Source organism: Rana temporaria, chromosome 8 (genome assembly GCF_905171775.1).
Source record: "Rana temporaria chromosome 8, aRanTem1.1, whole genome shotgun sequence".
NCBI classification, from domain to species: domain Eukaryota; kingdom Metazoa; phylum Chordata; class Amphibia; order Anura; family Ranidae; genus Rana; species Rana temporaria.
The window spans coordinates 11,307,899-11,323,522 of record NC_053496.1 but is presented as its reverse complement, the minus strand read 5'-3'; the positions used below and the strand labels follow the sequence as shown (position 1 = coordinate 11,323,522).

Genomic DNA, 15,624 nt, shown 5'->3' with positions numbered 1-15,624 from the left:
CTGGCAGCAATTGATGGGCACAGTAGCGGCAATCGATGGGCACAGTGGCGACAATTGATGGGCACAGTGGCAGCAATTGATGGGAACAGTGGCAGCAATTGATGGGCACAATGGCAGAAATTGATGGGCACAGTGGCAGCAATTGATGGGCACACTGGCAGCAATTGATGATGGGTACAGTAGCTGCGTTTGATAGCACAGTGGTGGCAATGTATGGGTAAAGTGTCTGCATTTGATGGCACAGTGGCTGCAAATGATGGGCACACTGGCAGCAATAATGGGTAAAGTAGCGGCAATTGATGGGCACACTGGCAGCAATTTATGGGCACAGTAAAGGCAAATGATGGGCACACTGGCAGCAATTGATGGGCACAGTGGCAGCAATTGATGGGCACAATGGCAGAAATTGATGGGCACACTGGCAGCAATTGATAATGGGTACAGTAGCTGCGTTTGATGGCACAGTGGCGGCAATTGATGGCACAGTGGCTGCAAATGATGGGCACACTGGCAGCAATTAATAGGTAAAGTAGCGGCAATTGATGGGCACACTGGCAGCAATTGATGGGCAAAGTAAAGGAAATTGATGGGAACACTGACAGCAATTGATGGGCACAGTGGCAGCAATTGATGGGCACACTGGCAGCAATTGATGGGCACAATGGCAGAAATTGATGGGTACAGTAGCAGCAATTGATGGGCACACTGGCAGCAATTGATGGGCACAATGGCAGAAATTGATGGGCACAGTGGTGGCAATGTATGGGTAAAGTGGCTGCATTTTATGGCACAGTGGCGGCAATTGATGGTCCAGTGGCTGCAATTGATGGGCACACTGGCAGCAATTATTGGGTAAAGTAGCGGCAATTGATGGGCACACTGGCAGAAATTGATGGGCACAGTGGCAGCAATTGATGGGCACACTGGCAGCAATTGATGGGCACAGTGGCAGCAATTAATGGGTACAGTAGCAGCAATTGATGGGCATACTGGCAGCAAATGATGGGCACAATGGCAGCAATTGATGGGTACAGTAGCTGCGTTTAATGGCACAGCGGTGGCAATTTATGGGTTCAGTAGCTGCGTTTGATGGGCACAGTGGTGGCAATTTATGGGTTCAGTAGCTGCGTTTGATGGCACAGTGGTGGCAATGTATGGGTAAAGTGGCTGCATTTTATGGCACAGTGGTGGCAATTGATGGCACAGTGGCTGCAATTGATGGGCACACTGGCAGCAATTATTGGGTAAAGTAGCGGCAATTGATGGGCACAGTGGCAGCAATTGATGGGCACACTGGCAGCAATTGATGGGCACAGTGACAGAAATTGATGGGCACACTGGCAGCAATTGATGGGCACAGTGGCAGCAATTAATGGGTACAGTAGCAGCAATTGATGGGCACACTGGCAGCAATTGATGGGTACAGTAGCTGCCTTTAATGACACAGTGGTGGCAATTTATGGGTTCAGTAGCTGCGTTTGATGGCACAGTGGTGGCAATTTATGGGTTCAGTGGCTGCGTTTGATGGGCACAGTGGTGGCAATTGATGTTTTTAGTCTGTTTGCACCCCCCAAAATTTTTGAGCACCAACCGCCACTGCTCTGGAGGAATACAGACAGTTCTTATTTCAGGCGGTGGGATATGGAGAGGCCATTGTTGTCATGGGGTGGTGCACACACACACATACATGTATATTATATGTCTCCGGCCATGGCGTGCCGAGCAGTGGGATAGGAATAATCCCCATTCCCCGCAGGATTTGTTTGATATGAGAGAATATGAAATCCCAGAACAGCTGGGTCCATACTCTGATTTGGGGCCTTTTGGAGGCCTCTTTCCTGTCCCATCCCCCCCTCTCTGTCACAGCAGCAAATTGCTAGACATGTTGCAATAATGACCTGGCATTGAGGCTGCCAGCCTCCCGCTGAAAGAACCGGCCAAGACATTGCCTGTCCCCCTAATCAGCCTCCTCCACCCCCTTCTCTCCCTCGGCCTCCCAAACTAAACACATTATCCATCCCTCTGTTAACCAGAATGCTTAATAATAACCTTGGTTTGGGAATCAATGGGGGATATGGAGGAACGTCAATCTAGGTTCTTTGGAGGGTTTTGTTACTGCTGAGGACCTTGCCTGGCTAGCACACACCTTTTGTTCCAGAATCCAATAAAAAGCTATTCTTCCCACCTTCCTACCCGCTCGGACCGTTCCCTTTCACCAAAGACTTGTTCCCTCTCCCCCATTCACACTCCCTGGCACGCCAACAATCGGTCTGAGTGTGGCAGGTCTGCCCTTTCCTTGTAGGCCCTGCCAGACATCTCACTACATGACAAGAGACACACAAAACCAGGAGAAAGAGAGAGAGAGAATAAGAGAGAGAGAGGGGAAAGAGATGAGAGAGGAGAAAAAAAATAAAAAACGACAGAGGGGGAAAGAGAGAAAGAGGGAGAGTGAAAAAGAGTGAGAGAGAGACAGAGGAGCGAGAGAAAGATAGAGAGACATAGAGGAGAGATAGGGTGAAAGAGAAAGAAGAGCGAGAGAGAGGGGGAGGAAAGAGAGAGAGGAAGGAAAGCAAAAGAGAGAGAGAAAAAAGAGAGAGGTACGGGATGAAAGAGAGACAGAGGAGCGAGAGAAAGATAGAGAGACATAGAGAAGATATAGGTTGAAAGAGATAGAAGAGAGAGAGCAAAAGAGAGAGAGGGGGAAGGAGAGAGCAAGAGAGAGAGGGGGAGAGAGAGGAATAAAAATAAGAAGAAAGAGTGGGAGAGAGAAAGAGAAAGGAGAGAAAGAAAGAAAGAAAGAAAGAAAGAAAGAAAGAAAGAAAGAAAGAAAGAAAGAAAGAAAGAAAGAAAGGGGAAAACAAAGAGCAAAAGAGAGAGAAAAGAGAGAAGAGAAAAGAGAGAGATGAAGAGAGAGAGAGAAACAAAAGAGAGAAGACAGAAAGAAAGAGTGAAAAAAAGAGAGAGGAATAGGAGAGGGGGAGAGAAAGCAAGTGAGAGAGAGAATGAAAGAAAGAAAGGAATGGGAGAGATAGAGTGGAGAAAGAGAGGAAGGAGAGAGAGAGTAAGAGAGACAGAGAAAGAAAACAGCAAAAGAGAGAGAAATAAGAGAAAGAGGAAAAAAGAGAGAACAAGAGAGGAGAGAGAAAGGAGAAGAGAGAACAAGCAAACTAGAGAGAGAGACAGAAAGAGACAGAAAGGGGGAGAAGACAGAGGAAGTGAGAGAGAGAGTGAAAAGAAGAGACAAAGAGACAGAGAGGAGAGCAAAAGAGAGAGGGAAGAGAGAGATAGAAAAATGGATAGAAGAGAGAGAGAGAGAGAGAAGAGAGCAAATGAGGGTAGAGAGAGGGAGAGTAAAGAGAGAGCAGAGGGCATGAGAAAGGGAAAAAAAGAGCGAAAGAGAGAGGGGAAAGAAAAAAGAGGGGAGAGAGAGAGAGAGATAAAAAGACAGAAAGAGAGAGAAGATAGAAAGAGAGTAAAAAGAGAGAGAGAGAGTGACAGAGAGAGGGAGGGAATAGGAGAGAAAGCAAGTGAGAGAGAGAGAGAGAGAGAGAATGAGAGAAAGGAATGGACGACAGAGAAGATAGAGAGTGGAGAAAGACAGAAAGAGTGAGAAGAGAGGAAAGAGAAAGGAAGGAGAGAGCGAAAGAGAGTGAGGGAGAGAGAGAGAGAGAAAAAGGACAGCAAAAGAGAGAGAGGAGAGAGAAAAGAGGAGAGAGAGCAAACGAGAGGAGAGAGAGGGAGAGGAGAGGAAACGAGAACGAGAGAGGAGGGAGAAAGGAGGAAAGAACAATTAAAATAGAGAGAGATATAAAAAGAGACAGAAAGAGAGAGAGAGTATGTGAGAGAGAGAGTAAAAAAGAGAGAGACAGAAAGAGAAATAGAGGAGAGAAAGCAAGAGAGACAGAGAGAAAGGAATGGGGGAAAAAAGAGAGAGGGAGAGAGAGAAGAGAAAGAGGGAGAGATAGAAGGGGAAAGGGAAAGACGAGAGGAGTAGAGGAGAAAAAAACAATGGAAGAGGTAGTGAGAAGCAAAAGTGAGAATTGAGATAGAGAGAGAGAGAGAGAGAGAGAGAGAGAGAGAGAGAGAGAGAGAGGGGAGAGGGGAATAAGGTGATTTGCTGAAGGGGAAAAAAAGGTGAAAAGAAAAGGGGAAAGAGGGAGAAGTGTAAAGTAAAATTATAAAAAGGAAATAAGTAAATAGAGGTGGGAGAGGAATGGATAGGAAAGGAGTAGAGAGACTCACACAGGCCTAGGAGACACTCAGGCCCCGTACACACGACCAGTTTCCTCGGCAGAATTCAGCTTCCGACCGAGTTTCTGGCTGAATTCTGCCGAGGAAACTGGTCGTGTGTACACTTTCGGCCGAGGAAGCCGACGAGGAGCTCGACGAGGAAATAGAGAACATGTTCTCTATTTCCTCGTTGTTCTATGGGAGCTCTCGGCCCGCCGAGCTCCTCGGCGGCTTCAGGGCTGAACTGGCCGAGGAACTCGATGTGTTTGGCACGTCGAGTTCCTCGGCCGTGTGTACGAGGCCTCAGATTTGTCAGCATAATCTGACGGATTGGGTGATACACTCCAAAATCGAAACACTTCTTCTGGCCCGTAATTTGCATTTGGTCAGTGAAGAAGAGGAGATGAGTATCACTGGCAGATGACTCCGATGCCACTTATCACAAGCAGGAACAATAGTGACTGAAGCAGATTTTTTAATAAACATTAGAAATGGATCCTACCATATGGCGGTCATACACAGGAGTCACCCAAACAGAAAGAAAACAGCCAGAACAGGCCGATGTCATCTCATGAATAAGAGCAATTCCAGAACTTTTTGCTTCATCTGAGCCTGACTGGGTAGTCGATGTGAAGATAGATTAGATGAAATTACTACTATTGTATACCAGCCCATGTGGAGTGGGGTGAAAATGGGAGATAGAAGTTAGGAAATAAAAAGGGGGGGGGAGGAAGGGGGTCATAGTGAGGAGTGGGGGAATATAGAAGAGTGGGGGGGTAGAGTGCAGAGGGGGATAGAGAGGAGAGGGGGAATAGAGAGAAGTAGGGACATAGAGAGGAGTAAGGAGAGAGAAAGGAGTAGGGGGGGGGGGGGGTAGAAAGGAATAAAGACATAGAGAATAGAGGGGGATAGAGAGGAGTGGGAGGACAGAAAGGAATGGGGACATAGAAAGGAGTGGGGGGATAGAGGGGAATTGAGGAATAGAGAGTGGGGACATAGAGAGTAGTGGGCGAATAAAGAATAGTGGGGGGATAGAGAGTAAAGGGGGATAGAGAGCAGTGAGGGGATAGAGAGCAGTGAGGGAATAGAGAGGAATGGGGACATGGAGAGTAGTGGGGGAATAAATAATAGAGGGGGGATAGAGAGTAGAGGGGGATAGAGAGGAATGGAGGAATAGAGAGAAGTGGGGGGATAGAGAGTAGAGGGGGATAAAAGGAGTGTAGACTTAGAGAGGAGTGGGGGGTAGAGAGAAGTAGATGGAGATAGAGAGTAGAGGGTTATAGAGAGCAGAGGGGAATAGAGAGGAGTGGGAGGACAGAAAGGAATGGGGACATAGAGAGGAGTGGGGGGGATAGAGAGGAGTGAGGACATAGAGAGGAGTGGAGGGATAGAAAGGAGAGGGGGATGGAGAGGAGTGGGAGGACAGAAAGGAATGGGGACATAGAGAAGAGTGGGGGGGACAGAGAGAAGTAGGGGGGATAGAGAGCAGAGGGGGATAGAAAGGAGTGGGAGGACAGAAAGGAATGGGGACATAGAGAAGAGTGGGGGGATAGAGAGTAGAGGGGGATAGAAAGGAGTGGGGGGATAGAGAGGAATGGAGGAATAGAGAGGAGTGGGGACATAGAGAGGCATAGGGGAATAGAGAGGAGTGGGGACATAGAGAGGCGTAAGGGAATAGAGAGGAGTGGGAACATAGAGAGGCATGGGGGAATAGCAAAGAGTGGGACAAGATAGAGAGGAGTGGGGACATAGCGAGGCATGAGGGAACAGAGAGGAGTGGGGACATAGAGAGGCATGGGGGAATAGCAAAGAGTGGGCCGGGATGGATAGGAGTGGGGGGTAGAGAGGAGTGGGGGACATAGAGAGGTGTGGGGGGATAGAGATGAATGGTGGAATAGAGAGGAGTGGAGACATAGAGAGGCGTGGGGGAATAGAGAGGAGTGGGGACATAGAGAGGGGTGAGGGATTAGAGAGGAGTGGAGACATAGAGAGGCGTGGGGGAAAAGAGAGGAGTGGGGACATAGAGAGGGGTGAGGGAATAGAGAGGAGTGGGGACATAGAAAGGCATGGGGGAATAGAGAGGGGTGGGGACATAGAGAGGCACGGGGGAATAGAGAGGGGTGGGGACATAGAGAGGCATGGGGGAATAGAGAGGGGTGGGGACATAGAGAGGCGTGGGGGAATAGAGAAGAGTAGGGACATAGAGAGGCGTGGGGGAATAGAGAGGGGTGGGGACATAGAGAGGCATGGGGGAATAGAGAGGGGTGGGGACATAGAGAGGCATGGGGGAATAGAGAGGGGTGGGGACATAGAGAGGCGTGGGGGAATAGAGAGGAGTAGGGACATAGAGAGGCATGGGGGAATAGAGAGGAGTGGGGACATAGAGAGGGGTGAGGGAATAGAGAGGAGTGGGGACATATAGAGGCGTGGGGGAATAGAGAGGGGTGAGGGAATAGAGAGGAGTGGGGACATATAGAGGCGTGGGGGAATAGAGAGGGGTGAGGGAATAGAGAGGAGTGGGGACATAGAGAGCCGTGGGGGAATAGCAAAGAGTGGGCCAGGATAGAGAGATGTGGGGGGGTAGAGAGGAATAGAGAAATAGAGAGGAGTGAGGACAAAGAGAGGCGTATGGGAATAGAAGATAGGAGGGGGGATAGAGAAAATTGGGGAGAGGAGACATGTATTGTTATTGGCACCCCAAATGCAGATTGTAAACGCAGTGCATTTGCGGGCACCAAGTCACACGGTACCAAGGAACCCTGCGGTTTGGGCGCAGTGCGTTTTTTAAAAATAGTGCAAGCAATACTTTTTCCAGGGTCCAGTGCAAACTGCAACCCGTTCAAATCAATGGACTGTCAAAATGCACCGCAAAGGAAAATGCGCTGGAATCACGCAGGAATGCGCTTGTTTCTGTACTACTATGTAAGACTATGCCATCAATTTGTATCCAATCAGACAGGTACAAGAAGCAAATATTGTCTTATTTTTCTTCTGCACCTGATTGGATAGATGATTTTAGTAAATCAGCCGAAGTTTCCAAGAACATCAATCAATCTGCAAAATCCTACAAATCCCATATTTCTCCATGAATACCGATCCAGAAGTCGATTGTCCACTTAACAGAAAATCTCCATCCAGGCAAATAAAAAATAACATTTTAATTTTATGAATTTCTCTCAATTTGAGAATACATTTTGGAACATCTAATAAAAGTGCAACAAATATACAGCCCCCCCCCCCCCTTCTCCTAGTCTCTGGGACAGTGAATGACCCGGGGCTATTCATTCTCCACCTTCCCTCATTTGTTCTATTTAAGTGGGGGGAGTGTGTAGCGCCTGGTTACTTTTCAGAACCGGTGCTATTGAAATTTAGAGGGGGTCAGAGAGTTAAGTGACTCTGACCATGGTAATCAGTTCAAATGTGGAGCTTCTGTCCCAGCTTGGCTGTGCTGTGGGCTCATGCTGTTGTTCCTGGGGTGCAGTTCCACCCCAGGTCAGCAGGTCGCTGCAGTGGAGTCAAGGACTGGATACTTTTCCCCAGCAGCCTTAATGAACCCCAGAAAGAGGGGGGACCCCATAAACGTCCAGTCCAGACACTTCTCAATGTCACTTTATCTTCCATAATCCTCTATACTGGCTTCATTCAGAGCACTGGGGCAGACTTACTAAAACTGGAGCACACAGAATCTTGTGCAGCTGTGCATAGTAACCAATCAGCTTCCAGGTTTTATTGTCAAAGCCTAAACTGAACAAAGCTGAAACTGGAAGCTGATTGGTTACTATGCACACCTCCTAACTTTTCGAGATGAGAATGAGCGTCACCTATCCGCAAAAGTATGCAGGCATAGGACACACCCCTTGTCACGCCCCCTTAAAGGAGAATTGAACAAAAAAAAAACAAGATTGTAAAGCGGCTGTGGCCGCCGCTGTATCACGGGAGCGCGCCCGCAACAGCTCCACACTATGCAACACTATGTTACAATTGCTGGGCACAGTGGTGACAATTGCTGGGCACAGTGGTGACAATAGCTGGGCACAGTGCAGTGGTGACAATTGCTGGGCACAGTGCAGTGGTGACAATTGCTGGGCACAGTGGTGACAATTGCTGGGCACAGTGGTGACAATAGCTGGGCACAGTGCAGTGGTGACAATTGCTGGGCACAGTGGTGACAATAGCTGGGCACAGTGCAGTGGTGACATTTGCTGGGCACAGTGGTGACAATTTCTGGGCACAGTGGTGACAATAGCTGAGCACAGTGCAGTGGTGACAATTGCTGGGCACAGTGGTGACAATTGCTGGGCACAGTGCATGGTGACAATTGCTGGGCACAGTGCAGTGGTGAAAAAAGCTGGGCACAGTGGCTGCGTTTGATGGCATTACATGTTTGATGGCACAGTAAGGCTGCAATTGATGTTTTTTTTTGTTTTGTTGTTTATTTGCCCCCCCAAAAAAAAATTTGAGCACCAGCCGCCACTGATATTGATCATTATAATGTTCCCTATAGATCACACACAGGATTACAGCAAGGCAATGGACCTGTATTTTATAGCAATAATCATTATTATAATATTTCTCTTATTCCCGAGGTCACCAGCAATCGATTATAATGATGAGATGGAATAACAGATACAACATGGACACACCACCAGCAGGGCTGATATTGCACTTTTGGGTTTTATTCAGTTGTAGTGCATTGACCTGTGTACTTTCCTTTTTTTTTTTTTTTTACAGAGAATGATTGATTTTCCTATAATAAAAAGGTAGAAAGTGCTATGTACAAATCCAATAATAGATTAAAGATCTGTATTGTACAGAGAGTGTTTTGTTCCATTTTATGATAGAGACATTACAGAGGAAATACTGTATAACAGCAGTAATAAGCTAGCAGGGCGCTTATACACTGATAAATACGGTTCTCATATACAAGGATTGAAGGGGGGGGGAGGGGGCAGAAATTCCAATATTAGGGCAGAAATGATTATTGCTATATTGCTATTCCAGGAAGTGTACAGATGGGGGGGGGGGCTCTTTAAGTGGTCACACTGGTCAGATTTATATCATCCAGATAATAAACAATCCATGAACCATATACATACAATTAGACAGGGGGGGGGGGGTTGATTTTTTTTTATATCTATTTACGTGTATTGATATACATGTTGGTGCATATTTGCCATTAATACAAAACATGGAAATGCACCAAAATGCCAATTAAATGCCCCACCCCCAGAAAATACAAACTTACCCCAATTAACTTCCATCAAATAATTATTGGAATCACAACCCCCCCCCCCCCAACACACTGCATACACGTTGATTTAACTGATTGATATCTGACTGTGTGACCATTTTTTTCCTGCCTCTGGGGGCCACGGGGTAATATGGAGGAGGGTGGATCTATCATGAACTCAGGGGCCCCAAGGTATGGTGGAAGATGATGGATCTATCTAGAACTCAGGGGCCCCAGAGTAATATGGAAGAGGGTGGGTCTATCTAGAACTCAGGAGCCCCATATGGAAGAGGGTGGATCCATCTATAATTTAGGGGCCACAGGGTACAATGGAAGAGGGTGGATCTATCTAGAACTCAGGGGCCCCAGGGTAATATGGAAGAGTGCGGATGCATCAATAACTCAGGGGTCACAGGGTACAATGGAAGAGGGTGGATATATTTAGAATTCAGGGGCCCCAGGGTAATATGGAAGAGTGTGGATGCATCAGTAACTCAGGGGCCACAGGATACAATGGAAGAGGGTGGATATATTTAGAATTCAGGGGCTCCAGGGTAATATGGAAGAGGGTGAATCCATCTAGAACTTAGGGGCCCCAGGGAAATATGGAAGAGGATGGATCTGTCTAGAACTCAGGGGCCCTGGGGTAATATGGAAGAGAATGGATCCAGGGGCCCCAGAGTAAAATGAAAGAGGGTGGATGCATCCATAACTCGGGGGCCACAGGGTACAATGGAAAAGGGTGGATCTGTCTAGAACTCAGGAGCCCTGGGGTAATATGGAAGAGAATGGATCCAGGGGCCCCAGAGTAACATGGAAGAGGATGGATGCATCCATAACTCAGGGGCCACAGGGTACAATGGAAAAGGGTGGATCTATCTAGAACTCAGGGGACCCAGGGTAATATGGAAGAGGATGGATCCATCCATAACACAGGGGCTACAGGGTATAATGGAAGAGGGTGAATTTACTTAGACCTCAGGGGCCCCAGGATCATATGGAAGAGGATGGATACATCTAGAACTCAGGGGCCCCAGGGTAATATGGAAGAGAGTGGATCTATCTAGAATTCTGGACCCAAGAGTAATATGAAGAGAGTGGATCTATCTAGAATTCAGGGGCCCCAGGGTAATATGGAGGAGGAAGGATCTATCCATAACTCATGGGTCACAGGGTACAATGGAAGAGGGTAAATCCATCTAGACCTCATGGGCCCCAGGGTAATATGGAAGAGGATGGATCCATCTAGAACTCAGGGGCCCACGAGTAATATGGAAGAGAGTGTGTCTATCTAGAATTCAGGGGCCCCAGGGTAATATTAAAGAGGGTGGCTACATCTAGAAGTCAGGGGGTCCAGGGTAATATGGAAGAGGGTAGATCCATCTGGATCTCAATCTTATACAATTTTTGACATCATAAACTTTGACTGTGAAATGTGCTGATCATAGATCGATATGTTTCCAATACTTATCTCATGTCCATTGCCTGTCTGGCTGTGTTGGGGTACAGGCTTGCTGGGATTTGTAGTCCAGCTGTAGAGTGCTATAGATAGACACAGAGCTGCCATACACTGACAGCCAGCACCGTCCATTGTCTGTGTCACACAATGTATCCCATAGATCAAGCTTGCTGTCATCTGCCCCATCCGCATGGGGTTAAGGGGTTAAGGCATCCTTTTAAAGGGCTGGTGATCACGTGGTTGGTGTAGTTTGGGGTTTCTACCAGTGCGCATGTCATCAGCCAGTTTGTAATATTGATAATAATAATACCTTGTGTCACAATATCTGATGACTGGTCCATGGAGCCCAACCTGGGTCATAGAACCTCCCTGGGTCAAGAAGCCCCTCTGGGTCATGGAGTCTCCCTGGGTCAGGGAGCCCCCCCTGGGCCATGGAACCCCCCTGGGTCAAGAAGCCCCTCTGGGTCATGGAGTCTCCCTGGGTCAGGGAGCCCCCCTGGGCCATGAACCCCCCTTGTCATGGAGCCCCCCTGGGCCATAAAGCCCCCCTGGGTCATAAAGCTTCCCTGGGTCATAGAGCACCCCCAGATCCTGGAGGTCTGTGTGTCCAGTAGAGAAGTCCCTGCTCCAGTCCTACCAGGCTCGGATCCCTTGTAAAGTCCCCTGGCAGGTGGGCACTGAGGGCCCCGTGTGGTTCTGGCCTTGTGTGGCATTGCCCAGCTGGCTGAGGTTGCCCATGCCGACAAAGGGGTTGGTCCCTGGGTTGTGCTGGATGGGGGGGATGCCGGAGTAGCTGCAGCTGTAGTTGGTGTTGTAGGAAGGGCTGTTGTTGTAGCTGTAGGCCGGGTAGCTGTTGTAGGTGTAAGGACTGGCACTTACATTGTAGGCATTGTTATAGCCCTGACTGCCAGCAATGCAAGGCTTCCCATCCCGGACCAGCACTGGCACTGCCACCCTCCTCGGGGGTGGGGGTGGGTGGTGGGGGCCCATCTCCAGGGACTTGTCCTGCCTCTGCCTCTTACACTTGTATCTCCTGTTCTGGAACCAGATCTTCACCTGGGTGGAGGTGAGCTTCAGGCTGTTGGCCAGGTGTTCCCTCTCTGGGGCAGACAGGTACCTCTGCTGCTTGAACCTTCTCTCCAACTCAAAGACCTGAGCCTGGGAGAAGAGCACCCGGGGCTTCCTCCGACTCCTCTGCTTGGGTCTCTCCGACTCCTCCGACTTTTCCTCCGGGTGGGGGGGCGACTTGCTCAAGTAGCAGGCCTCTGTGCAGAGAGAGGAGAAGCAGATTACCAGCAGAATATTCCACCATAGACACCACTGGGGGAGGGGGATTAATGACTCTGACATCCAATCAATCATAGAAACAGAAAATCCGATTTTATATCAATTACCTTTTATTTAGATTATTATTTGTAACATTATAATGCCGCCTTATTATGTGAGTGTTATAATGCAGCACAAGATTCATTTCAAGAGAAAATATTAATTTCCGGAGAAAAGATCTTATTTTCTAAAAGTTTTGTCTGAATTTGTCCTGCAAATTGCTGAATTTTATAAACCAGAAAAACTCCGGCCGGGCTGAGATTAGAAAACTTCATAAATAGCGATAAAAAGTGAAATATTCCATAGAAAACCCCATTCAGAACATTCTCCTGACTTCAGAAAGAAAGGATCTACTTTATTTTACTAATGATCAGGAAACTGATTCACTTTTGTTCTATAAATTTGTTTATTTCTATTTGTTTTTCAAAAACAGATTGATTGATTATCGAAGAATAATATTTCCTTGTATTATCTGATCGAAGAATAAAAAATACTCCCCCGTCATTCATCTACAGATCGTCCTGTGATCGAGTTATTGATTTATTTCTATTCCTGAAAGCTCAGATCTTATAATTCCCTGAAAATGATCAATAAAATGTGTATTGGAGGAGCTCAGGAGATTTTTATTACTACTGCTGTTTTTGTGTGTGTGTATATATATCTCTGATCTATCTATCTATCTATCTATCTATCTATCTATCTATCTATCTATCTATCTATCTATCTATCTATCTATCTATCTATCTATCTATCTATACAAATATAGATAGATAGATAGATAGATAGATAGATAGATAGATAGATAGATAGATAGATAGCTATATCTAGATATATAGATCTCTCTCTCTCACTCTCTCTCTCTCTCTCTCTCTCTCTCTCTCTCTCTCTCTCTCTCTCTCTATATATATATATATATATATTAATACGTATATTTATTATTGCTACTACATTGTTGCTGTTTTTTTTTAATCTACTAATTATTCATAATGATACATACATATCTATCTCTCTATCTATCTATCTATCTATCTATCTATCTATCTATCTATCTATCTATCTATCTATCTATCTATCTATCTATCTATCTATCTATCTATCTATCTCTAGTGATGTTTGTATTATTATTATTATTATTATTACTATTATTGCTATACTACTCCATGGATATGTGTCTGTAGCTTATCCTTGTGGTCAATTAAAATGTTTTGCTTTTGCCAAAGGATGCAATACAACGTAAGAATATGAGGGTGTTCTGTTTTATTATTATTATTATTATTATTATTATTATTATTATTATTATTATTATTATTATTCTATATTGTGATTGCTTCGTATTAATATAATTGCTGTTGTTACATATTATATTATTATAAGACAAAAGTTGCTGATCCCTTCTGTACATTCTGACCAAAATAACATCAAAAATAACAACAACAACAATAATAATAATAATAATAATAATAATAATAATAATAATAATAATAATAATAATAACGTTGCTGTTGGTATTATTATGATTATTATTATTCTTGTTATTTTTGCTGTTATATTGGTCAGAATGTACAGAAGGGATCAGCAACTTTTGTCTTATAATAATATAATATGTAACAACAATTATAATAATGCAACTCGATTAACCACTTGTGGTCTTTTCATGCTGTTTCTTTTTACTTTTCTATGTTACTATGCTATAGTAGTGATACTATTAATAATAATAATAATAATAATAATAATAATAATAATCATCATAATAATAATTATAATAATAATTTAGCGTTGCTGATATGATGATTATTATTATTATTACTATTATTACTATTATTATTATCACTACTACTAGAAGCATAGTAACATAGAAAAGTGTCAGCAGAAAAAAGACAAAGTGGTTCATCGAGTTGCCCGTTTTTTTTATTTTTTTCTGTTTTTGTTTTTATTTATTTTTTTATGTATACATTATTATTTTTTTGTACAGATCTATGTTTTTTTCCCGGGCATGTTTAAATCCACTGTTGACTGACTCCCTACCTCTGCCTGAAGTCTATTCCAACCATCAACTACTCGTTCAGTACAATAATACATCAACTACTCTTTCAGTACAATAATACTTTCAAGGATTAGGGTTGAACTCCGTTTTCCTTATCTTGGCTTCATACTGAAAATTCTGCCTAGCTGAACCTGATTCACCCCCTTCATGGATTTATTATACTTTATTGTTTATTATTACTACTATGCTATGTTACTTTTGATTTGGTTTTGATTTGTTACTATGTTGCAGTTATTATAATTGTGATTGTTTTATTTTAATATTATTATTCCATTGCATTTGTTTTGCATTGTTTGTTGTTGTTGTTGTTTTTCCTTCTGGGAATATTTTTCTCATGCTGTCTTCTAGTAGTATTACTATAGAATGTTGCTGTTGTTTTGTATTATGATTATTATACCATGTTACTGTTGTTTTGAATTATGATTATTATTATTATACTTTTTTTTAAATTATGATTATTATTATTATTATATTATGTTGCTGTTGTTTTTAATTATGATTATTATTATACAATGTTGCTGTTGTTTTGTATTATGATTATTATTATACAATGTTGCTGTTGTTTTGTATTATGATTATTATTATTATTATTATTATTATTATTATTATTATTATTATTATTATACAATGTTGCTGTTGTTTTGAATTATGATTATTATTATTATTATTATTATACAATGTTGCTGTTTTGTATTATGATGATTATTATTATACTATGTTGCTGTTGTTTTTAATTGTGATTATTATTATACAATGTTGCTGTTGTTTTGTATTATGATCATTATTAGTATACTTTGTTTATGATGAGTATTATATACCATGTTGCCGTTATTTTGTGTTATTATTATTATTATTATTTTTATTTTATTGCTACTCCTAGACATTATTTCGTCTATTTTTTACATCTCGGTATATATTTCCCATGCTGTCCTTTTCTAGTATTATTATACTATGTTGTTGTCGTTTTGTGTTATTACTATTGTACTATATTTTGGCAGTTTTGTATGACGATTATAATGTGTTGCTGTTGTTTAGTATGATAGGATATTTCGGCTGTTTTTCTCATTGTTGATATATATTTGTCATGCTGTATTCTCCTAGCATTATTACTCCTGTATTATATTGCTGTTTTGTACTATTATATTATCATATTGCTGTTTTGTACTATTATATTATTACATTGCTGTTTTGTACTATTATATTATCATATTGCTGTTTTGTACTATTATATTATTATATTGCTGTTTTGTACTATTATATTATCATATTGCTGTTTTGTACTATTATATTATCATATTGCTGGTTTGTACTATTATTATTATTGCTGTTTTGTAC

The 15,624-nt window shown here is 43.5% G+C and overlaps 2 protein-coding genes across 2 annotated transcripts in view; both read right to left on the bottom strand.

The window, feature by feature from the left end:
- LOC120946674 (homeobox protein zampogna-like) overlaps positions 1-15,624 on the bottom strand; it is a 102,684-nt gene that overhangs the window by 66,876 nt on the left and 20,184 nt on the right. The gene's annotated exons all lie outside the window — the stretch shown is intronic.
- The window catches only part of NKX2-3 (NK2 homeobox 3), an 8,139-nt gene continuing 1,400 nt past the window's right edge, over positions 8,886-15,624 (bottom strand). The window contains exon 2 of the mRNA XM_040361292.1: positions 8,886-12,184. Within this exon, the coding sequence (XP_040217226.1) occupies positions 11,553-12,184 (632 nt within the window). The 3' untranslated portion in view covers positions 8,886-11,552. The remainder of the gene's footprint in view (positions 12,185-15,624) is intronic.